Here is a 25825-nt window from a genome sequence, read left to right on the forward strand (position 1 = left end):
GATGAAAGATTCTAGAGTGGCTTTCTAACAAAGGACAAGACAGAAGCAGGTAAAACACCTAATTACTTTCAAGACAAGTCCCTTTAGATTTAGGGAGAGCACTTTGTAGCACTAATGGGAGGCCAGGCAGCAGATGCCCTGCCTTGCCCTTTTTCTAAGGGTGCGGACCTGCCACAAAGAAGACAGAGTGGAAGATTATGTCATTCTGAGATACTTATCCATTCCAGCCCTGCCTTTGCCTGTAAAAAGGTTTAAATGGGATTTTTTTTATTTCTTAATTCTGCCTTAATTCTGATAAGAGGTTTTATGGCTGTGGGCTAGGTAAGGTTTGTTGCATTACGCTGGCTGAAACGTTATAAAGACAGCCATCACTGAATTGTATCTCTTGTTTGCCAAGACTATTCCCTTCATTTTACCTAGAAGTACTTCTATCACAAGACCACCACACGTCCCAGCCACACAAATTTTAACACCTTATATTATTATAATATAGTAATAAAATTAATAATACTATTAAATCATGTGTCTCATAAACAAATCTGTAAACCAGAGTGATTCACAAAAAAAATCATGCTACATAAAATAATGAATTATAACAAAAATCATGCAGCTCGTAATTTTTTTATACAGGTAAGGCTCAGAAGAATATATACATTTACTTTCAATTCCAAATTTGTGTCTGGAACAATGCCCTCTGCCAGTCACTTTTAATAGAAACATAGGATCTGCCATGCTCCATTATGCCCATGATCCATCAAGTCCAATACTGTCCCCTCTGCTCGGCAAATTCAAGATGCTTCAACGGAAGGCAAATTGTCCGTCATGCACTTGGCCAATTTTTCAATTTGAATAGTCCATTGTGCAAAAGCCACTCCATCCTTCATGTCGAGTCCTTGTCCCATGTGGTTGCAAATGTTAAAGTAATCAAATGGCATGAATGACCCAATGTACCGGTTTAATATTTTAATAACATTTAAGGCTGTGTTTATGCTCTGGTTGGGTCTGTTTCTCTTGAACTGTCAATTGTTTTTGTGCACAATGCTGCTCACATTCATCCTCATTACCTCTCCCATTTCTATTTCAATTCAGCAGCTGAATAAATCAATAGTATTCATAAATCTCCACAATTTTGGGCCAGTATTAAAAAATCACTTCTGATTTTAAATAGACTTTAGAGGATATTTCTATTAAACAGCTACAAACAGGATGCACTGATCAGAGCCTTGCAGGAGTGCTCCCGTAGAATTACCATCATTTGAATCATATTCTGTTGCTGCTGAACTGGGTCCAGATGCCTCAGTAAGAACTACTGATAATTACTGCTGCATTGCGTGGGGATGGCAGCAGAGGGAAAAGAGGGAAGATGGGCAAAGTAAAGGAATATAAGCAGGGAACTTACATGGGAACAAGCAAGCTTTTTGTGTGTCTTGGAACACAGAATTTCCTGTTTATTTTTCTTCATGGGATGTACAGGCAGGTTTAACATTTCAGTATGTGACAGGATCTTCCAGTTCCTGCAAGTCAAGGGCATCCTTGTGCCTTGTGTCTGGATTTTATTTGTGGTTTCCACAAAACTGGATGCTGATTATTTAATTGGCTCAGCATATCTAATCTAGTAGGGCTGCAGGGAGACACTGCTCAGGACAGTGTCTAGCAGTCCTTTCAGGATCTAATGAGCTGTGTTGTGTTAATTGTGGGAATGTCACAGGGAGAAAAGGGCAAAAATACTGATGTACTCGGGCTTCCTTCCCTCTCAATATCTGCCTCCTTTCTGTGGTGATGTCACCTCTGAAGATGGTCAAAACAAGCTCTTGCCTCCTCCTCAAAATATTTCAATGATTTCCTATGTATCTCACTGGTTTGGGGACAAGTCAGTGTATCATTCTTGGCCTTTTTTAGAACTTTGCTCATGTTCACAATAATTTTCACACTCCCCTTTTTACAATGCAAATGTAAATGTTAGAAAGTTTAAGTGTGTAAGGCTCTTTAAGTTATTTTTTTTTAATGTAATCCTGCAGGTTAGTTATTTTTGTTGATTACATGTGTAAAAGGGATTTTATTAATTTGAGAACCCAATTTTGGCCACAATACAATTTTTTTAAATGCTTCTGTAAGTCTTTCAATATACTGGTTTTATACACAGGATGAACACTTAACGTATTTTTACTCATCTGATTTTAACAAGCCCTTGAATAACCTTTGGATCTCTTCAAATTAATTCTACGCTCACATCAAAGTCCACAATGTGCAGATTCCCCATTTTCCAAAATTTCTCACTTGCCAGGCACATACTTCTGTCAACAGCTGCTCCATCTGATAAGGAAACCATTTGTATCACTTTTCCCTTATGGACTAATTTTGATGCTTAGAATTTCAACTTGTCAGGGCTTACTCTACCTCTGGTTATTCAGATGAATTTCCTTTGAGCTCTCTATTGGTAAGAAATCCCTGTTAGCTGAACCTGGAAGCTGAGAGGGTGGGATTCCTAGACAAAGCCCTCATTGTTGCAGGCAGCTTCCACACAGCAGCTCTGGTAATATAATGAAAAATGCTGAAGGAGATGGAAATACCTCTATTATAGGCATATAAATGCTTTCTGCATGAAAGACACTTCCTTGTGTCTGTCTGTCATGTTATCACAAAATACTTGGCCTTCTACTGAAGCTCTTCTGCTGAATAAGCACCTCAGCTCATCCTCTGAGTTTTAATGGGAGCTGTAGTTGCAGTTTACTCATAAAAACCAGGACATGGATGTTTGAAAAATTAATGCAACATGTGAGGGTCTCCTGAGTTTTACCTTTTCTCCTTAATTTGTCTGAGTCCAGTTGGACTTGGCTCTGCTCTGAAACACTAGGAAAATTCCTCCCAGCTTTTCATGAGTTTTCTATTGAAAGCCAGATATGAAACTCAAACTTCACTGAATGTGGTTGCAGTGAGATTGATGGAATTGACCTGAACTCACCAAAAAAAAAAAAAAAGACAAAAAAACCACAGACAAGAGTCCTAAAGGTGGGGGTTTTTTTTGTGGTTTGTTTTGTTTTGTTTTGTTGTTGGTTTTTTTTTTTTTTTTGCTTTCCTTAATTTGGAAAGTGAAGTGGGAAATGTGATATCCATACCTCTGTGTCAGCACCTGGTCACACATGCTGGGGTACCACAAGGACCAGTGAAAGACAGAAGGGCTGAGGTTCTTATTCCTTATTTTTACCTCTACAAACCTCTTCCTTCCCAAAACACATATTAATTCAACGGAATATTACTAGTTATTGACAACAGAAAAGTTATTCTAATTTTCATGGCAAAAGATTTTGTATCTTCAACATATTCTAAATTGCCTGCAGGGAATAATTATTAATAATGTTCTATCTCCCTTTTCCCACACTTCCTCATCTTCTCTGTCAGTTGCTTCAAAGATTGTTACCAGCAGTGTAACAGGAATAGTCTTTTTCCAAATATCCTGTTGGCTTGGGGTTTTCTTCTTTTTGGTATTGAGCACCTCTCAATCACTAGAAATGTTGGCATTTCCTCACTTCTTGCTATGAACAGTGGCTTTTCTTATAGACAAGGCAGGACAACTGCGACAGAAGTATATATGGGATTTTTGTTTTCATTTCATAACACAGTATGTGGGATCCCCAACCTTAAGGAACACCTCAACTTGCCCTGAGTTAAACATGTTCTTTGCTACGGAAAAACAGGGTGTTGGCACCTGTGGCTGCTTTAATCAGACTTCAGGCTTCACCATGCCTCTGATATAAATTCTGATTAATTCCTAATGAATGTCTCTGTTTCTTAGTTCAGAGGTGAGCTGTGCCCTCTTTACATGAAGTTTATTACCTGGAGGCTTAAGACTAAACCACCAGTTGCCAGTATCATCTCCTGCTCCCCTGGGAATGATGATACTCAGAGTGCCCTTCACCCAGCACTGAACAGCATTTCAAGGGTAGGAATTATTTGGTAGAGCTGGAAACATGATTTCCGCTGTACCAGGTAATGAGGTTTTTTTTCTCTTGGCCCCAAATGACTCTGGAGCTGCACAGGAGGATGTGTTCCCACTCACAGCATAGCTACAGTGCTTAGCGGCCTCTTCCTTTGATCTCCTCCCCCTCGTAGCTGTCCATCCCTCTGACACAGGATGGAAAGCAGGGTTTTGGGATGACCCCCTGAGTTGCTGTCACTCAAGCAGAGAGCACCTCTGCTGGAGTGTTATCACCTATTCCACAGCAGCCCATGGAAGGAGAGATTACATTTTCAATCAACACTGCGCACTTGTGGTATTTACTCCTCTTCCAGCCAGAGGCGTTCAATGCTCTGAGGCACAGCAAGTAGCTAGGACTAGATGGTATTTATCCAACGATGAGATTTAAGGAAAGAAGCTCTGAACTATGACAGAATCAGGCAACCTTTCAGTCAAAACTGCCAGGCACCCTGGACAAGGGGGCTTAGAACAGTGCAAACCTGGATGAAGGGTGTTCTCCTCAGGGAGCCACGCTTCCCACTCAGATTTGTCCGTCATACCAGTGACCTGCTGCTAAAAGTTCTTTCTGCTAAGGAGTCACAAGTGAGAATGTGTCTACAGATTAAAATGCATTACAACACAAAGCAGTGTGAAAAAGCCGCTTGTTTCTGGGTTTGAAAAACACTGTGAACTGTTTGAATTCATCACTTGACCTTTTTGCCTCTTGCTATTATTTTTATTATGTCCTGCTTCCCCTGTTCTGATCCCCACAGTGACTCAAATCCCCCAATCAGAGAAAGATCAAACTGTGTCCAAAAATACTTAGACTTAATTACTTGCACAGGATGGAAATCATTGATAACTTGCTAAAATAAGAGCTACTCTGCACTCCACACAGCCATTGCAACCCTCAGCCTCATTAGTTGAAACACTGGAAATATCCCTGCAGTAACTTCTGCTGTCAACCAGCAAGGGGACAGGAGGGCGCGTTGCACTCACCCACCCATATTTGCATCACCGTCAAAAAGAAAAATTATTTGTTAAAGACGTTGACTTGTGACAATAAATCTACTTATCATGTTGTTCCCAGCACTCAGCTGTAGGCTAAGGTTCATGTTTACATTTTCAAGGAGTATTGGCTGACACAGGGACAGGGAAACCAATCTGGGGAAAAAAATCCAGCCTTCATATATAAACGATAAGCAAATCTTAAGAAAGTAAAGTTTATAGAGTTATAAGCTACATTCAGTCCCCAGGGCAATGCAGAGATAAGGGAAATTGATTCTGCAGTCCCTTTCCAAGTGGCAAGTCTGCTAACTTCTAATTTCTACTAGTAGGACTGAAAAAAAGAGGAATAAAACTTAATTGGCACAGGCTCAGGATCCTATGGATTTGTTCAAAAGTGGATTGGATTTGTCTAAAGACATACCCGGCCTGCTTTAGGAAAAAAGGAACTAATAGGTGCAAATATGTAAATGTACATATAGTTGCCACTTAATGCCAAAAAATGAAAGAGTAGTTGTCCATTTTCTCTTTGAAAATGTAACCAGCGTCTATCTCATGGTACCACAGGCACTTCAGTGGCCTTCTATTATTACAAAGTAGCCCACATAATACCATTGCAATGCACAGCTCTGAGGGCCTGGTTTGCAGTAGGTGATTTGACAGCATTTTATACCCACTCACTTCTCATGGGCCTAAATGCTGCACAGGGTGCCTGAAATTACAGGCTCAAGTCTCAGGAATGTGTCTTTTCATCTCATGTAAAAAGCCTTAAACCATAATATTAGTTCTGAGGCTGACATGTGCTTACAGATCAGTGACATCACATCATTCCTTCTTTTTCCTTCACGCTGATTTAACCTGTTTAGACTTTCATAGAAGTCCTTGATGTAGGAGCTAAATGTCCTTGAAAACACTGGGTTCTTGGCAAGTAGGCAAATTCCCAGTATGAGGCAAAGAAGGCCAATTTTGCTTTCATTACACTGTTGCTATTCCCACCAACTTCCCAATTTTTGTAAAAGTAGTACACACACGTTAGAGAAGGGTTCAATGTACTGCACGACCTGGATTCTATTTCTAGCATTACCATGAGTGTCTTTTTGCTTCTCTTCACCTGTCACTTCAAGCAAATAAAAACCAGTTTTGTCTCTTGAGGGAAGTTACTCTTCCTTTTTTTCTTTTAAATAAAGCAGAAAAATAATAATTTGGCATGTAACGTACAAGTTGTTCCATAAGGGAAATGGTTAGCAGAAGTTCCTTGCATGTTCCTGGTTCTTAACTCTAAATCACTTGGTTTCAACAAGGAGGTCTTAGTGTCTACAACACAATTTTCAACAAACAGGTTAGATTTATTTTCAAATGAACAGTGCCAATGTACCAGTCAGAGAGGTTCTGGTAAGGGATAGCCCCAGGGCATAATTCCCTAAATGATTTTTTTCCTTATCACCTTTCCCGATCTTACTTAAGTGCACATCTGCTCATTTAGGTGCCTCATAGACCTGCAAGGTCTTATTGCCATGGCAGTTTAGTCTAAGAACCTGAATATATTTCCTGCTATTTTATTATAATAAATTCTATCTGTTTTCATATTTCAGGTGTTTACTTCATTGATTCAGTTTAAAGAAGCTGAAAAAGAATGGGAGAGAGAAATACAGAACTCATGTTTCTGACTATCTTTCAAGGAAAGGTATTGCTGTGCATTCTTAGGAGACACTTTGCTTCCATTTAGAAAAGCTATTTCTTGATCATTCCCTTCCAGCTGAAGAACACCGCCAAGGGAAATTTTGAGATCTGAATTGCATGTATGTCATAATTTTGAGGAGGACACAAAAATTCTCCCAGAGAGTAATCTATCCATATAAACAAAGCCCTGTCCCACTCCAATTCCACCCTGGCTTGATCAAGTCAGTCTGGTGAAAAGAATGAGGGATTGTATTTTGACTGCAATTCCAAATCAAACATGAAATAGTTATAGCATTAAACCCATGTTCTAAAAGAAAATGATGAATAATCTAGCACCTTTAGTAATAGAATCCCACACCTGTTATATTTCCCTGTTAGCTGTAACTCTTTGGGGCTTTTCTGCTCCTGCTCTGTCCTCAGGGTAGTATTCCTTGCATTATTTCACTCCTGTCTAAGTAACTTCCAGGAAGCATTTTTCTAGATTAAAATGACATCACTTCCAAACCCTGTAAATTCAAGTCAGCATTCACAAAATGTACTGGATTGGCAGCCTTTGACTGTAAAGTCTTTACCCAGCTCAATCTACAGCCAGCACAAGCTTGCCTGCCTTGCTTTGCCTGGTATTTCAAATTTATTCATCTTTTCTCCCTCACTTTCTTCAACTTGGCTATGTTGATATCTATGATAACATAAAACATTTTTAAGGATAAGTATTTAGAACACTGGCATTAATGAAGTTATAAATGTTTTCAAAAACATGAGCCATGAAGAGAAATCAGTTTTCTGGGACATTCAGCCCTGACCAGGATTTTGTAGGTACAATTTCAGTACTGTTAGATTTCTCTCTTGTTCTGCTGTTTCAGAAGTGCAGCTTCATGCATTTTATTTGAATCTGGCACTTCAGAGCCTCAACCATAGCACTAAGGCACAGGAATGATTATGCAATTCTTACTGTCAGGTAAGGCAGTGATGGCTGAAGTTTAATCATACGAGGATTCTCACACCCCCATTCCAATGGCAAGAGCCTGACGCTTCAAACTGTGCTAAATTTCCTATAAACTACTTCACTGTGACCAAGGTAATTACCCTACACATTCCAATTAGAAATATGCATTATTTCTAACACTGTAACCATCCAAAGTACATTTGAGATTTGCAATGGATTCTTTTGGTGCCCTGCTGGCTGATTTTAGGCTGAATCTCACGGAAACAGACCAAGGGGAATATTACACTCAATCTAAACATATCTTAGGAACGGCGTATTTCAGCTTGGTGGCTCTGTGACACTATGGGGAGAAAGAAAAAAGGATTTGGAGGATTTGGTAAATTCTTTTTACTTTACCTTTGTCCTTCAGTACCAAGATTACCCGGGGAGTTATCATCTTACCCCTTGAAATAGAGAGACGTATCATGAAGGCTTCTGCAAGGATGACTTGCAAATCATTCTTCCAAGGATGAATTCCAAGGTATTATCAGTGATAATATCTGGATAACAAAACAGTGGACATTACCTTTCATTATAGGAACAGCAAACCAATCTCTATTACACAATACTAAAATTACGAAAAAACACAGCCCACAGAACACAATTCAAATTAGTCATGGGAGGTGCAATGGAGAAAGCAAGAATAAGACTTCCTTAAAACTAAGAACTAACATTAAAACCAATTTATATCTATTTCTGAAAAAAAAAAACCAAAAAAGAAAAAAAACAAAAAAAAAACCCCAAAAAAACCAAATATACCTTGATATGTGAAAGCCTTGCTCTGAGCATACATTTGTGAGGCAAGAGCATTTCTCATTGACTTTCAGATGTACTTTTATGTTTTGCTATCAAGGGAAATACTCAAGGCAATTGAAAGTCCATTCCTGTAGACCCCCTGTAATAACAGAGGACTTTTTTAATGAAAGGAACACAAAATGGGCAGTACCGTTTGTTGAGTCAAAGGATCCCTGCAAGAAGACAAGGTTTGATGCAGACAGATTGCTGTATGGCTGTGCTTTAAAATGTATAACACTGATACGGGTGTATAATTAGGTGAGCCACCTAGACTGTCTGAAATTAATAACCCCAAGCACTTCAGAGTTACAGCAGCTACACAATATATTAGTTTCTTAGAGAGCAAAATTTGCTCTGTTGGGCACATAATTCCACCGAAAGGGCTTCTGCATGTGATGAAGGACATAAAAAAACCACTTCCCTAAACAGTTCAAGATGCAAGTTAATTAAAGTGATGAAAACAAAGCCCTCTTCTTCCTTCAAAGCCATAGCTGAGAAAATTATCTCTGTGAAACTCTCAGCTGGCTTTTCCTGTGCTTCACAAGGACAAAGTTTGTACATACAGAAAACAACAAAGGCAAAACCAGGGATGGTACTGAAAACAGTGTGAGCTAATAAATCTTTCACACTAAGACGATTTGATGATGCTCACAAATGAGAATTTCATCTTAGTGGTGATATGTGGATTGAAAGTCCACTTGCTCTGAAGTAATTGGAAAGCTTAAATAAATTTCAGCTTCAGCAGCACTTGAATGCAGATTTGGAATGTAGTTTCATGAAAATTTATACCAATACTGCTCAAAAAAGTTTAAAGCAAGAGAAAAATGGCATCTCAGCAGGATGTAGACAAAATAATGGCTTTGTTATATATAAATTAACACATGCACTCTATATGTACCAACTGTTCTGTATGTTCTGCATAAAAAAAGCACACAGGCTTTGCCTTGATTGTAAAGGGGTTGCCCTCACGAAATAATTTTCCCTGTGAAATAACGCAACAACAACCAAAAAAAAAATTCTTACAATAATAGAAGAGGTAATATGTCTCTGTACAGCAGGAATCTTGTGACTGGGCTCTATAGAGCATAATTTGTTCTGATTATATGCCATGGGCGTCTCAGCATCCTCCCACTGTTTTTCAGCTTGGCACCACACAGAAATAAAATAGTCAAGCCTAAGGCAGAGACATCTGGAACACTTTGGGGAACCTCAGCTCGCTCGGTAAGTCAGTCAAAAGCACCTCTTTTTTTACCTGCAAATTTCAACTTCAGCTGTTTCCAGCGTGGGGCTGGGTATTTCTCTTAAGCACCTGCCGAGCCTTGAGCAGGTTTGGCGGGGCTGTTGGCCGCTTTTGGGCCGTTTTGGCCAGAACTACCTTGCTGCTGACAGACCCTCGCCTCACGGCTCCGGGCTCCCTCAGGACTCGGCGCCGGCTTGGCGGGCACCTCCTGAGGGCTCCCCTCACGCCCGGCTTGGCGGGCACGTCCCGAGGGCTCCCCTGACGCCCGGCTTGGCGGGATCAGGGTTTACCTTAAGCCAACAGCAGCAGCGGCCGGCTGAGGGGCATTTGTAGCGCTCCTGTGGCAGCGCGCCGCCCCCTCACGCCCCCCCGCTCCCGGGCCTTGAGGGGCGGAGGTGGGACGGGAGCGTCTCCTCCTCTCCGGAGCGCTCGCTGCGGGAGGCGGGTGCGCTCTCTGTGGCCCCGCTGCCTCCGTGACGATGCCGTCCTAGCGAGGGATGATGACAGGCAGAGGAGGAGGAGAAGAAGGGGGGCAGAGCTGCCGCCGCTGCTGGGAGCCCTGTTTCTTGCTCGCCTCGCCGGCAGTTCCCGGCTCCCGCTGCCGGGCTGCGCATCGCGCCGCCTTGCCGACGGGCGGCGGGGCGGCCGTGGGTTTGTGGTGAGGGGTTTGTCCTCTCCAGGTGCTCTGTCCCCCGCCGAGCAGGGCTTGTGTCTCCTTCCTCCTCCTGCTGCCTCTTTCCCCGCCGCGCACGCTGCCGGACGAGGCCGGCCGGGAGCGGGAGCAGCGGCAGCCGCCGCCGCCTGAGGGGACCCTGACCATGTCGAGCAAGAGCAGGAAGAGCAAGGAGCAGGGGAGAGTGACCTTCCCCCCGCAGCAGGAGGAGGAGGAGGAAGGGGCAGAGGAAGAGGAGCAGCAACGCCGGCGCCGCGGCTGGAGAGGCGTCAATGGGGGGCCGGAGCCCCCTCCGCCGCCGCAAAGAGCTGTCAAAACCCTCCGGGAGCCCTACGGATACTACCCGCCCCCCCCTTTTGCCAGCACCATGTAAGTGGGGGCCGGGGGGGGGAGGTGTTCGCAGGGGGCCGCCCGGCAACTTCCCCGGAGCAGGGATGCGGCTCCCGGCGAGTTTTGGGCCCGGGGGAGCGGCCGGCCCCGGCAGCGCGGGCCGCTGGGCTCCGGGTGCCCCGCAGGCATCGTCCGGCCCCGGCCTGCCCCCGGCCCCCTCCCCGGCCCCGCGGCTCCGCTTCTTCAGCGTCAGGCGGGCACAGGTGTGTGCCGGGGCAGAGAAGAGTCCTTCCTTGTTTTACCCCTGGATGCAAGTGCGGCTGTCGAGAAATTGACCAGTTATTGGCTCGGCTAAGGTTTAGAGAACCCCTTGCTAATGCATCCGCTTTATTCGTATATATTTTTAAAACCTATGCTGAAATAAAACGGAATTCCCCACAGAAATCTACGACACGTGCGGAAAAGCCTTAGTTCTGGAGATGCACCTTATCCTGTTTGGATGTGCTCTTCCAAAATATCCGTTTATTTTCAAAAGTGCAATCATAAACATCTATCTGTTTAGATATATGAAGAGATGCTGCCCGTGCAACTAGACTCAGTGCCAGATAAATGCATTCAATTTTACTAGTAGGGATGTTAACTTTCTTTTCCCTGACTTGCAAAATGTAGGTTGTCCATGAATAATTCACTAATTTTTATAACATGCTGCAGTTTAGGTAGACTTAACCTCAGAGGATTGCCTGGCTATTTTATGTTTTCATGACAACATTTAGTTCTTAATTAAATATTTTAATTACCAGATAGCAAACACTGAGTTTTAAGAGATAAGATATTCAGCATTTGTAGAAGCATTAATTAAAATCACCCCAGAGACAACTGTAAAATAGAGAAATAATTAGGGTAGTGCTTAGAATGGGATAACCACAAATAAAAGTGGGGTTTACCATCCCTGTGCAGAAATTCTTCACAAATACCTTGTGCCCAGCAATTTGCACTTGGAGTGAATTGGTCTTTCACGTGTCTTCAGCTGTCAGAAAGTTAGTTGTGCTTGAGTTACTTGTCTAGACTCCCATGTAGATGATGGAATGGGAGCAGAAATAGCAGTGGGAAAAGCAGCATAGCAATTTATCTTCTTTTTTGGAGGTGCCTGTCTTTATCTGCCATAAAAAGAGACTTGGACACATTATTTTTAGACAGTTGAAGCTGGCTCAGTTGAATTGTAAGCTGTGAGTCCTCGGCTTCTGGGTCCTAAGTGTCCTTGTAGAGAGGTTGACATATTCCTGTGTTGAAGAAATGGGTACTACACCATGGGGGGAGAAACAAACTGGAGTTCAGTTTACACAGTTGTAGGTGTTTGAGACTGGAGTTTCTGGCAGATAATTCTTGATATCCTGGGAATCTGTGAGCCCAATGGACTGACAAAAGGGCTGACATGGATTAATGTAGTAGGAGTGTATTGAACTGTTGGAGCATAGAGGCAAAAGACACCGGACTAGATTTTTCCCTGTTATGTGACAGTGGTCATCTTTGGTGTAGCAGTGGGATTTTTCTCCTGGAGTAACATTCTGTGTTTGGTGCTAGTGTCTAAAATCCTTGTGTATGTTAATGAGATAAAGATGAGTATCCTTGCTCCTGATGTGCTCAGATTGACACATGTCAGGCTTTAGCAGGCGCAGAGTGAGAATCCTTGGCTGGAAAGATTTGTAGTGTAAATATTCAGCACAAGGTGTAAAGGGAAAGAGACCGGAAGATGTGAAGTAGTTTGCCCACAAAGGCAGACATTATTGGGTTTTGAAATCTCTGAAAGCAGTAGCCTGTGCAGAGCGCCTGTCAGTGTACAGCTGGCTCCCTCCTGTGCCAAATATTGCTGGAAAAAAAAGTAATTAACCTCGGATTCCCACGAAGATTGCAGACTGCATGTAATACTTGTTTCACAGGGTACTCCATGCCCCAATGGGAAAAAGGTGGACAAAACCTGTAAATTAAATGTAGTAGGCATCAGGTACCTGACTTCCTGAGTCTCTCTGAAAATCACAGCGTAGTTTTCTGGCTGGAGAGACAGAACACAAAGAAAGGACTAAGTTTCAAAGGAGCTTTACAATTCATTGTAAAGTTAACTTGGTTCTTTCCTGGTGAGATGTTTGCCTTGTTCTGTGTGTGTATAGACGCCTCCTGCCATCAATATATAGTCCTTTTTTTTCCACAGCAATTCAGATGGTTGGTATTTTCCTTTGAGGAGTTATTGAAGGGTAATGTCAGAAAAAGCTCTGCATAGTTTTATGGGGTTTGTTCCATCCCCTAAGTGCATGTACACCTCCTCCTGATATTTCACTGTAATTTTTTTTCCACTTTTTTGGACTAAATCTTTCCAGTTTGGAGCCAGAACTTCTGTGAGATGACACGAGGGCATTTTGGATGATGGATTGTGTCGTTTCAGACCAGTGGGAGAGTATAGACCTCAGTCAGATCTTGCAGCTGGCCTGATTTATGTTCTGCTGTTCAGCTGAATTAGCCTCCCTCTTCTGGAAAGCCCAGGCAGTAGCTCACAGGAAGGAAAAGGAAGCTCTCATTTAGTGCATTTTGGATTTGGTGCAGGGACTCCCAAATTTTTTGGAACCTGAGCCAGCGTGCATGAAGGAGACCCCGGTTTTAGTGGCGAAGAAACAAATTGACCAGTGGCCCATTCTGACACGTGGGAAGCAGAGGCTGGAGGGGTGGGAAAGCCTTCCTTTGGGTGAGACAGTGAGGATGGGGGATTGCCCAGGAGCTGCTTCCTCACATGGAAGAGCTGTTCTTTTCTGTGACGGTAACAAATAAAACACTTGAGGTAGCTTAGTTTGAGAAATCTCAGGAGACATTAGCTACAACGCTGCTCTCGTGTATGTGCATATCTGAGCGCTTTTGTAAGACAATTATGGGTCTTTAATTTTAAAACTGGGACCTCAGAGGTGACTTTTGGCAGAACAAGAGGCACGATCTGCATCTCCAGCTGGGCCGACTCCAGTGTTGTTTCTTTTAAAAGCTGATGGCATTATGTACTTATCAGATCTGTCTGTTACCACTGGGCTGCATTTCCTTTTCAGGGCTAGAACGGAATCAGGATCACTAATGTACTGTAGTTTAGCAGGGGGGTAAACTACTTGTAAATTGTTGATGCCATCTTTTATTGCAAGTGATAGTTCAGGGAGAGTAACAGCCTGTTCTTCAGCACAAATTGCTCTATGGATCTGGGAAGACCCAGGATAAAATCTCTGTTTTTCCAGCTACTCTCCTTTCCTTTAAAATTGCTTATGTTGCGTGCAGTGTTAAAAAGTAGACTTAGAAAGAAGACTATAAATCTTTTGGATTGCTGTAGATAATGAGCAGGATAAGGAAAAAGGAATTCTCAGGTCAACTCTTCATCCCACGTTTCTGCTGCAGTTCTAGACATTAAAAGGGGTAGGTAGAGTAACAGAGTAGAAATCTGTAATTGAAACAGCCCATGGCAGAAGCAGAGAGATTGCTGTGCTTTTTTCCAGCCCTTTGCAGTTGCTGCGCTGCTCAAATGTCTTGCTTTGTACATTCCTTGTAGGAATAACTCTGACCAGGCAAGGATATGATGCAATGTAAGGTCATAGTAAATGTGATGTGTGCAGAGAGCAGGAGACAAGTGGGCATTGATTGTTTAGTGGAAAATGGGTTTTTTAAAGTAATTTTTTATTTCCCGTATCAAGGTTATGTATTTTAGATGAAAATACTTGAGGTAAGCATAAACATGTTATAATGTAGGAGAGGTTTTTGTATGTCTTATTTACCAGGTCTGTAATGAACCAATGACTTGTTCAGAGTTCTCACAATATTGCTGTGTCTGACAGCTTGTGATGCTTATCATTGGGTAAAGGTCTTGAAAGGTGATGTGCTCCTTTAGCAGCCTTGGCCTCCCTCGTGTGAGAATTCTGCTGCAAAGCAGAGCTGAGGAATGAGTGATCCTGAAGGTTGCTGCACAGTTCCTGATGTTCTTCTTTCTTTCCAGTGAAGTTTTTGAGTTCCTCAAAACAGCTGCTTAACTGCTTCAGGCTCAGGGCCAAGTGAAACATGTCCAGATGTGGTGGGACAGGTGTGCTTCATTCAGTTAACATGACTGATCTCCAATTCCATCCTTCTTTATCTCTACTGACTAATTAATACGGAATAATCAGGCATTTTTCTTACTTGGTTCATTTGTGGGGTTTTTTTGCCAGGCATTCTACAGATATTTTTTATGCTTTTGTGTATGTGTTCTTTCAACTATTTGGAACAGTTGTGAGGAGGTGAAGAGGAGCATCGTGATTCCCATCTCTCCTTCCCTCTTTTTTAAATTAGGTTGTCAGTACCTTACAGAGACAAGGCTGAGTATTTGAACTTTAAAGTCTTTGCAAATAGAACACAAGTAATTAATGCACACCTAGTTCTATTTTAATCATATTTTTAAGCCAGTCTAATGATATTGAGAGATGCAGCATGAGATTTTGCTGGTTTGATTACTTCAGATGGCAAATAATACGTATAAAATATGCTGAAAATGGTCAAACACTTAAAACTAAAATTCTAACTATTTTATTCATACTTTGGGATAGCTAAAACATGAGATGTAAGAAAAGGAAAGCAGAAAATGGAATAGGAGACCTTGTACCCAACTGTTGCATGCATTACTCTGACCAGGGATATGCTGGCTTCAAGGTCCTTGAATTTGCTGAGGCAAAAGTGGAAAAATAGAGGGGAGAAGTGTGGATGAACACAGCAGCCTCATGGCCCTGTGGTGCTGCATAAGATTTTTTGCTTTTCATTTTTTTGGGAGATGTCTTGACAATATTTTAGTCGTTAAATTACCACAAGCATCGTCCGTCTTCATTTTGAGAAGGTATTGCAGTCACTTCAGATACATGATTTCTGTCACAAGGTTTACAGTTAAGGATATCTTTCTTCCAAGGAAGCCGCTCTTGAAAGGACACTTTTGAAAGGATATGTGTGCCTCTGCAGAAGTTAGATGAATCACCTCAGTGATCACCCTGATAGTGGGGTTTGAAAGGAAGGTACATAAAATGAAAATAAGTGTCATATTTCAAATTATGCTGAAAAATTAAACTGAATATGTAAGAACAAATGTTTTGTGTGTTTCATAAAAGATAAATGAGATTCAAAGTGGCAGTTTAGAGTCTTCTTAAAGCAAGGAGTCAGCATGAGTCAATTTGTTTTGTCTTTGTTACATTTTTAATAGCTATAATTTTTTTCTTCATAACATTACAGTAAACACTACATTTCTGTACCCGTGTGATTTTGGATGTGGAGGATGAGTGGAAGTGTAACAGCAAAAAAGACAATAAGATCCTGTTTAAAAAGAAACTATGAGAAGACAGTGTGTCTGGGTTTTACTTCTGATTTTGCTGGGGAATAAGATAGCAACACACTGTGGCTGTGCACTCTGGGCTCAAGTCTTTATTTCTGAGTACTCCTAAGTGGGAAATATGCCTGAGGTTCAAGACATTAAATCAATTCTGTGTTTAACAGAGTTACAAATCTTCTCTGTTATGCAGTCTTTTCAATAGATTTAAAGAAAGTGATGCAGAAGTCAGGAAAAAAAAAAAAAGAAAGAATGGATCATGTCGTGTTTGCCAGAGCCGTTTTGCCACATCTTTCGAAAAGTAAATAGTAGTTAGCATTGCTTATACTGTGGTGCCACTCAGGCTATTTCAGGTAGTCCAGAAATGCCAGCCACAGATAACAAGGTAAAAAGATCAAATGCTTCATTCCAGGAGAGACCTGCCCTTGCTAATGAGTTTCACAGTCTCTTTGCTTGATGTGCAACTGAGCTGCCCGTTTGTGTTCACTGAAATGCTCAGGGCTTGGACTGGGTTTTAGGATGTTTGTAGCTGTGATAAAGTGATTAAGATTGCACATTTGATGTAGATAGCTGGAAGGGCAGGCCTATCCTCACAGCCTGAATGGAATTAGTTATGCCCAATGAAAACTCCTAGGGCTGGCAGTGCTGCATCCAGTGATGGCAGCGGGCATGTTTTGTGCAGTGTCAACAGAGCCTGTTGTTGAGAGACCACACCCACGAAAATCAACCCCCACCAACACTTAGGAGGCTGTTTCTCTGTCTGTGGTTTTGAATCTGCATCAGTTTGGATGTTTACCTTCCAAAGCTGCCCATGCAGGTGCTACTGTGTCCACTTTAATGCAGAGCCCTTGTGTGCCCAAAGGTGCGTGTGGCATTTTTCCCTTGGTTCTGTCTTTTTTGCTGACTGACAGGGTTTGCTTAAAAAGGGCTGTTTAATATTTTGGTTCGCCCTTGGCATTTATTACATGGACTCACATCTCTTCTAATGCACTGAGGGTAGAAGGATTAATTTCCTTTCCAGTTTTTCTGTCTGGCCTTTTACTCCTGTGTCTGAGTTTTTCAGCAAAGTGAAAAAAAAAATTAATTTTCACAATGCTCCTGTAAGATGGGAGCCAACTGTTCTTTTTTCTTAAGATGAGGAGCCGAGGCATGTAGGACCTAAGAAACAAATTTGGAACTTGAAAGATTTCTTTATCTCTATGTATTTTGTGTATATACATATATATATATATATATATATATATATATATATATATATATATATATATATATATATATGTAGCATGTTATATGTATTCAAAGCACACCTCCAGTAAGTCATATTGTTTATCAGCACTTGGTGTCTCCACGCCCATCAAATCATCTCAAGTGATCTCTGTCCCTTGAGCTACTGGATTAACTGATAGCAGCTGGAGGCTGCCTTCCTCACTCTTGAGCTGGACTAAAAAAACCGAGGCTGATTGCTGACTGGTTTCATATTTAAGTGCAGATGGTGGTGAAGGAAGGTTAGGGTATCCTGAGTACGTTTTCAGGCCTTTGGCCTCTGCTCCAGCAGACACAAATGCTTCTGTTCTTCCCCCAGCTGTGACCACTGTACCCTGATCCTATCCATTCTGTTGTTTCAGACCTTCCCAGGCAGTTGTCTCCTGCTGCTGTTTTCTCCAGCTAGGCAGTGTCTGCTCCTCAGCCTCTCATCCTAGGTCCCTTCTCTTTGCAGTTTCTATCCAGTCTCACTGCTCTGAACCTCCCCGCCCCTCTCTTCTTTCCTTGCCTTGCTAAATCCAGCTCAGCATCCAATCTGTCTGTTCTCTCAGTACATTCACTGGTTCATAATTCCAGTTTCTGTGTTTGCCAAATTAGCTTGTTCACTCGTTCTTTTCACCTGTTACCCTTCTCTTTCCTTCCTCTTTCTTCTTTTGCAACTGGTTTCTGTGGAGAGTTCACAGGCTCCCTGGTTCTCATTTTCCTTTAAAACATCTCATTTTCCTACATCCAGGTCTCCTCTTTCTAGTGAAGCAATTATCCCAATTTTCATTCATTAATTCTTTGACTTTGCCTTTTTCTTATTTTTTTTTATTTATTTTTTTTTTTTATTATTATTATGGTACAAGAATGTAGACACAGACCCTCTCAGCTCCTGCAATGGGTGATGTAGAAACAGGCCCAGCACAATCCACAGCATTGCAGGAGTCCACTGGAGTGAGAGCTGATCCCAGTCTGTACTGGATGACTCCTGGTGTCTGGAACCTGTGGGCAGTTTAGTTGTACAAAGTCTGCTGAATGTGTGTGTAGTATTGTTTTCCAAAAATCTGTAATTTGACCAAAGTGACTTGTGAGTAGAAGCTTCCAGGTTAGCGTTTCTAGTAGTAACATGAGAAGCTGTGATCAGGCTTCATCACGTGTTGCTTGGCAAGGCATCCTGAAGAAAACATGTTTTCACCTCACTTTTATGTGATCTACAACATGGTAAGCATTAAGTATTGCCTTACTTATACCATCAGCTTGAATGCCTGTGATGGATAAATATTAATTACTACTGAGAGCAGTATAAGTAGATGAGTTTTCATTTTATATATTGGAGGGATTTCTGAAGAGGAGTGATTTCTTAAAGGAAATAAAAAACCTTCATAAATCTTGACCATGCTAAGAGAACAGCAGTGGCCCGAGGCATTGAGCCTGTGAGTGCCTTTAGATTGCAGACAAGCAACAGCGATCCCAATTCAGGATACTGCTTGTCAGGAAATGGGTGAAGGACGAAGCACAAAATAAGATGTTGCAGCCACAGGACTGGAAGTTACAAATTACCACCAGAGTGAAAATTTGTTACCTCTTCCTTGTTTTCTCCTTAGGTACATCGAGGAGAGCCCATCCCTGAGGCGTATGACCATGATGAGGGAGAAGGGAAGGCGACAGGCCATTCGGGGCCCGGCCTTCATGTTCAACAACAGGGGCACGAGCCTGACGGCCGAGGAGGAGCGATTCCTGGATGCTGCCGAGTACGGCAACATCCCTGTGGTGCGCAAAATGCTGGAGGAGTCAAAGACACTGAATGTCAACTGCGTTGACTACATGGGCCAAAACGCCTTGCAGCTTGCTGTGGGGAATGAACATTTGGAAGTGACAGAACTTCTGTTAAAAAAAGAGAACTTGGCACGGATTGGAGATGCCCTGCTGCTCGCGATCAGCAAGGGTTACATTAGGATAGTGGAAGCAATTTTGAATCATCCTGGGTTTTCAGTAAATAAGCGACTGACTCTGAGCCCTTGTGAGCAGGAGCTCCAGGATGATGATTTTTATTCCTATGACGAAGACGGTACCCGCTTTTCTCCAGACATCACTCCCATAATTTTAGCCGCCCACTGCCAAAAATACGAAGTCGTGCACATGCTGTTGATGAAAGGAGCGAGGATAGAAAGACCTCATGATTATTTCTGCAAATGTAATGACTGTACAGAGAAGCAAAAACATGATTCTTTCAGTCACTCTAGGTCAAGAATAAATGCGTACAAAGGGCTGGCCAGTCCAGCTTATCTGTCCCTGTCCAGTGAAGATCCAGTGCTCACTGCTCTCGAACTCAGCAATGAACTTGCCAAGTTGGCCAACATTGAAAAAGAATTCAAGGTAATGTTTTTGTGTTTCTCTGTTATTGTTTTAAAGTTGCTGCTACTTCATGTTGTCCTTAGATGCTGAAATGATTTCCTGTGCTTTTACTTTTTCAATTACAAATACTCTCATCTTATTGTCTCTTTTATTCTTGATACATAAGCCTTTAGAAGGAATTTTTAATGGAATGAAATTGCTTTTGCACCTGTTGTGTTTGAAGAAAATGGTAAAATTGGAATCTGGAAAAAGTGTGCATTCTGATAACCTTGCAGCAGACGGAAAACAATTCTGGTTGCTGCAGCACACAAGGATTGTTCTTAGTTACAAATGCTGAGTAATGTAAGTGCAAAAAGCAGAAACATTTTGCTTTTCTTGGGGGCACTGCAGCACTGACCTTATTCCCTCTTCTTAATTTGTACTGATTTTGACTGATGTCTCCAAATTGTTTAAAATACCCAAAGTGGATTTTTTTTTGGATGCACCTTTTAGGAATGTCGCATGTGCAAAACCAGCTGTTAGACTGCTCACAGATGTTGGTCCTCTTACCTGGTTTTCAGCTCTATCTGGTTTTGTATGTCAGTGCCCTGACTTCTTTATATATTTCAGCTTCTCCTTCAGACAAACCAATTCTCCTAATTAATGGTTTAGTTAACTGTTGCCCACTGCTTTTTTTAGTGATTTTTCCGTTCAGTAGGATACCTTGAAAAGGACCGTAACAGCCACTTTTCCTCTTGTCCTCCTTTCTCCCTCTGCAGCCAAACCCCACCAAAAATCAAACCCCAGTAGACTGCTTGTAATGAGAAAAGCTTGGCTTTGGGAATGACAGATTGCTCTCAGTGAGTAGAGATATTCACAGCATTGTCTCTTGGTGTACCAGCAACTTTATTGGGGTTCTGCAAGGCCAGTGTTGGGTACCACTTGCTCGTTTAATACATTCAAAAATTATCTGAGAGAGACAAAAGACGCATTAACCTCTCCAAACAGCAGCAAACACTGCTTACCCTGTGGAGTACTCAGAAGGAATACACAACAACATGGAGAAAGACAAGCAGAAATTAACCAAGTGATACTTGACAAAAAAGGAAGAAAATTCCCGAGAAAGAAGAGGTCCATATTCAGCTGAGTGAGTTAAAATAGAATTTAAAAGATAAAATTTCAGTGGTGAGAAGGATTAATGTATTATAGCACACACTGATGAAATGTAAAATTCAGCTTTAACCCTTCCTCCCCTTTGTTTGCTGAAGGAACTCGCTCATACTATTCTGTGTATTGTGTAACCTGGCAAATTAATTGAATACTTCCTCAATGTATTTATTCAGGGGAAAATGTCTGATTTTTCTTTTTCCTCAGATGAAAAAGTACCCTGCCACCAAAAGCTAAATTAGGGCAAGCTGCATTGTGTTGTTGTTAGGCAAGGATGTAGATGATTAGAATTGCATAGAAAAATTACAGTGGAAAGAAATTCATGGGAGACTCCCATCTCACAGGTACTAATACCATGCATACAAATTTCACCAGAAGAACAAGTAGCTTGAAATTTTGGAGGAGAAAAAGTGAAGTTTTTTTATTGAGTTTCTCATTTCAAACCAGAGCTTGAAAAAAATAATTTAGTTTTTAAAATGGTAATTTGCTGGTATTTTGGGATGCCTAAAACCCCAAGAAATTCACTGTTTTCACAGATTTCAGTATTTTTGGATAGCACTTACATGCCTACTAACCTTGCCAGGTGTGTCAGATGATTCAGTTTTGGCACCTACAGTAAAAATTGTTCCAGACTCCTTGCTGGCATGGAAATTCCAGCTTCTCATCAACGTCAAAACATTCCAGTGAAGTAATTACTCTTCTCATTGACGTCACATCTCTTTTTTTTTTTTTCCTTCTGTTTCTATCAAGACTGATAGGAGAGCTGAGTGTTTCTCTGGACTTCCTCCCATCTGTAACTCCCTTTCCAGTGCTTTCCTCCCTACAGATCTGCCATCTGAAGGTGTTTGGCTGATAACTTGTGTGCTTTGTCACATCCCGCAGGAGGAGGCTTCTAATCCAGCATTTGCATTCCTGCAGACTTCTGCTGCACTGTCCTCTGGGATCATCACTGGAAATTCTTGAGTATTCCACTCAAATTTAATCTGTAGCACAGCACTGAGCAGATTTGTTTCAGGGTGGAGAAAAATGGGCAAAACACTTCATCTGTCTCACAACAAGAAAAAGGAAAAATCTGTTTAAATAATGATTTCTTCTCAGTATCTATGGAATATTAAGGCCCACGATATTTCCTGTGCTTCCAGGATGCAGAGCACTGCTACAGAAAATACTGCTCTTGATGGTTTTCCCACAGAGAAAGAGCATAGGTTGAACCTGTTTAAAAACACCCGAGGGCCAAGTTTCCTGGTGAATGCTTGTTAAATGGAACCTAACATCCATTGCATATGCAAAGCCCAGTCTGCCTCTCTTGCTTATCATTTACACCAAGAAATTCTAATGCACAAACCACAAACCAAAGGGTTTGCACAAGTGAATTAGAAATGTGGGAAGGTGACTTGGGCCATTCTTTCAGGACAGTCAGTTCTTCAAGAAAACCTGATTAATCACACAGATTTTTAGGGTTTTGTTTTATTTTCCTTTTAGGAGTAAGGAGAAAGGATTCAAAGAAGCGACAGAGCCCTGATTTTTCTTGGAAGATGCAAGACACCTAGACAAAAAAAAAAGTACTGAAAATTAATAAAAATAGATGAAGAAACTCGAGCCCTAAAGACCATTTCATTCTACTCCTTTCATCTCCGATCTTCCTTACTTCCAATTGTGAAATCCTTATTTCAACCTGCTGTTCGTCCTTTTGCTTTTCATCTATTACATTTATTTCTTCTTGACATTTTTGCTCCTTTTTGATCTTTTTATCCACTTGTCTTCTTCCCATGTATTCTTCTATTCAATTCTCTCATGACCAGGGCAAGGAGTACAGTATTTCTCTGACTTTACTTGGTGTTCCTTGTCCCCCTGGTCTCCTAATTCCAGGGATTCATCTGCAGAATTTCAGATTACATCAGGAATTTCAGTTTGATCTTGGTTAGGAATGCTACCAAATTGTAAAAACTGGAACTTTATCTGCTCTTAATGTAAAAAAGTGACCATTACCATAGTTGGAGAATTATCTTCTCCTTTCCAGTAGCACCACCAAATACTTTGCAATACAAATATTCCCGATTTTTATGTTTTCCGGTTCTCCTATTTTTAGCAGACCATGGCCACTGCAGCTTGGCTTGGGGAATGACAGGGCTGGGTTACTAAAGTTAATTGATACTCACCCTCCTCCCTGAGAACTTTAAAGCTGTTACTGCCCAGGGAAGGGAGGATTTCTGGCAGTCACAACAGCCGATGGAACTTTTCTTTGGAGTCGCCATTGGAAGAGAGAGGACAAGGTAGCTAAAAAACCCTGTGGTTATCTCTTTATACCAGCTGTCAACTAAATACTGTCCTGTGTAAGCAAGCTCAGTTCTCCCAGCTGAAATTGCTCTGGCAAGGATCAAAAAGGTTGTAGTCCTGCTTTCTATAGGATAAATCCCTGTTCCCAGCTTTTCTAAAAGCTCCTACTGAACCAACGGAAGATGTGGACGTGCATCTAAAAGCAGAATCTGTCAGTGTTCCAAGTAAATTTACATAGTGTTGTCTCAGCTGAACTAACAAAGAGTGTTCAAGCTTGATCTAGGTTTAGGCTCAGCTTTTGAAAGGACAGGGCCCAGATCCATAACCATTAGTGCAATTATGTGCTTGCTTTGCATAAACAGTTACATGTGCAAACTCACCATGTATGTGATTTCAAAGTGGCCGTTTACCTGATAATAACATAAATTTATGATTCAGTGTAATGGCTGTGAATTAGTTGTGCATTGCTTGTGAACTTTGGTGCCTGCAGGAGTGTGGCTGCTCTAACAGAACACAGATCCCCACATTTTGTTTGACTGCATGTGATGGCTCAGTATAAATTTCCTTTGCAGCAGTTACAAATCTTGAGTGGAATCAGCTGAAAGTTTTCTGTTCGTGTGCTTCGTTCTTTGCACACAGACTCTGATACCCTCTTTGTCAAGACTCCAGATGAATTCACAGGGCAGTGCTTGATGTTATGAGTGAGGACAGAACACACAAATTTGGGCAGGCTGAGATCCAGCTTTTGATGTGTGTCAGAGTCCTCTGAAACTACTTGTGAGACACAGCTTTGCAATTCCAGTCATCGTCAGTTGCCCTGAATGTGCCGGAGTCACCTGCGGAACCTGGGAAACGGAGGGTGCAGGCTGATATTTTTTGATGTTACAAAGATGTTTGTGCAACTGTTAGTGTTGATCTGGTGGCTTCATTTGTATGTTCTCAGGAGTGAGCAGAGGTGGTTTGGATGACTGGGACCATAGATTAAAATTTCTGGTATTCACACAACACCCTAGAGGTAGAGGGTTGTTTGAGAATCAGGTACTGTTTGTCTGTTTAATTCTGTAAAGCAATCAGATAGACTGGGATAAATTTGATTTGCTAATACATAGGTAAATAAAGACCTGGAGAGGGAAATCTGACAAGTTTTCCTGCTATGAGATTCAAAGGCAGAGTGGGATATTAAGAATGCACATACTGGTTTGCAGTTTTCATAACAGCATTTGTGACTAACGTAGGCTGTGTTTAATCCTTAAATTTGACAGAATAAAAACTCATCCATTATGCCATTAATCTTATATGGCAATAAGCATAATTTTTATAAGCGAGTGGTGCATCTACCAATGAAGAAACATGTCATTCATGTTTCTACTCTTATTCTACTGCTATTAGAAAAAATCTGGGTAACTCTTGTGGTAGGCAAACATGCAAAGCGTGGAAATAACTCTTGTTATTTCTTAAGTATTAGAAATCCACTATTTCTTCCTCTATTTCTTCACAATTAGCAAAACAATGAGAAAACACTTTATAATTGAAGCCTCTCTCTGCAACTGGACAGCACATGCTCATTCATACAAGGACAAAATACAGGTTGTGTTATGTCATAAAGCACTTGAATAATACAAAACCTGAATTCTAGCAGTTTATACTTAGAATTTTGTCATGAATTGATGACTGTTTCTCTTTGTTGTTTTTCCTTTTTTTTTGACTGCTGCTATTTTCTAGCCACCATCCTGGAGTCTTCTTTTTTTGCAAGGTTTTTATCTTTGTAGCGTCTGAGATCTAATCACGTTTCATGTAAAAGCTCTATCTGCATTCAGACCTCCATGCTGAGGAGGTCTGAAAGTATATTTCACTCCCTTGATTAGCTTTTTTATGAGACTTTGCCTTTTTCCAAGTCCTAAATCTTGGTCATACATAAGCTTGCTTATCCCTTCACTGAATTTAATCACACATCCCAGTATTATTTTTATAATTGGCTCTTCTGTCCTGTTCTCCTTGGTTACCAAAAACAAATCTAAAATAACCTTACATCCTGTTGCTTCACTGACAACTGAATTAATTTGTCCTCTATGACCAAAGGAAATAACAGGATCCTGTTTAAGGTCTATGATTAGGACTGGTTGTTTCCAAGTCTGTATCAGGGATGTTAGTCTTGTGTAATAACACAACTTCTAGGGGTATTTGTTTGTCTCCAGTAATGTTTCATTTTGATTCACATCTGAATCTGACCTATGGGATTGATGGCTCATTCTTGCACTTACCCCATGCAGCCTCTTTTCCCATCATTTCCCAAAATAATTTGAAACTACTGAAAGCACATTAGTTTCTCTGTCTCATTGTATAGATGCTAAGTTGAAAATTTAGCAAAACTACCAGTAGGTAGATTTGGAGGAGGTAAAATTACTTAGGAAAGGAGGACAAAGTGAGGGTTTCAGGAAAAAAAAAGATGAAGTGAGGAATTTATTAGGGCAGAAGCAGTAAGGAAACATTTCTGGGAAGACAGACACCTCTAAGGGAAAATCTACACCCTCAAAAAGTGATTTTTGAAAAGGCAATATCTGGAAATGAACAATAAAACACAAAAAATGGAGAGGTAGAGGGCTCAAATTACTGTTTTGGTGGTCTGGCAGAGGAAAAAAAACCTGAAGAAAAGCTGTGGAGTAATTGAAAAAGGTAGTTGTGCTATTTAGGTATGTGCTATTTAGGTAGTTGGGCACTGAGGGTAAAATTGGCAGATTCAGTCAAGTTTCCTCCTCTAGCTGTAGCCTCATGTGAGGAAA

The 25825-nt window shown here is 41.3% G+C and overlaps 1 protein-coding gene across 2 annotated transcripts in view; it reads left to right on the top strand.

Moving 5' to 3' along the window:
* The first annotated feature begins 10141 nt into the window (after positions 1-10141).
* The window catches only part of TRPC3 (transient receptor potential cation channel subfamily C member 3), a 32528-nt gene continuing 16844 nt past the window's right edge, over positions 10142-25825 (top strand). The window contains exons 1-2 of one of the 2 annotated variants that reach the window (XM_038135536.1): positions 10142-10702; positions 18872-19643. In XM_038135536.1, coding sequence (XP_037991464.1) covers positions 10479-10702; positions 18872-19643 — 996 coding nt within the window. In that variant the 5' untranslated portion in view covers positions 10142-10478. The remainder of the gene's footprint in view (positions 10703-18871; positions 19644-25825) is intronic. The other variant, XM_038135535.1, reaches the window with a different exon arrangement.

The sequence above is a fragment of the Motacilla alba genome, chromosome 4, assembly GCF_015832195.1.
Source record: "Motacilla alba alba isolate MOTALB_02 chromosome 4, Motacilla_alba_V1.0_pri, whole genome shotgun sequence".
Taxonomy (NCBI): Eukaryota; Metazoa; Chordata; class Aves; order Passeriformes; family Motacillidae; genus Motacilla; species Motacilla alba.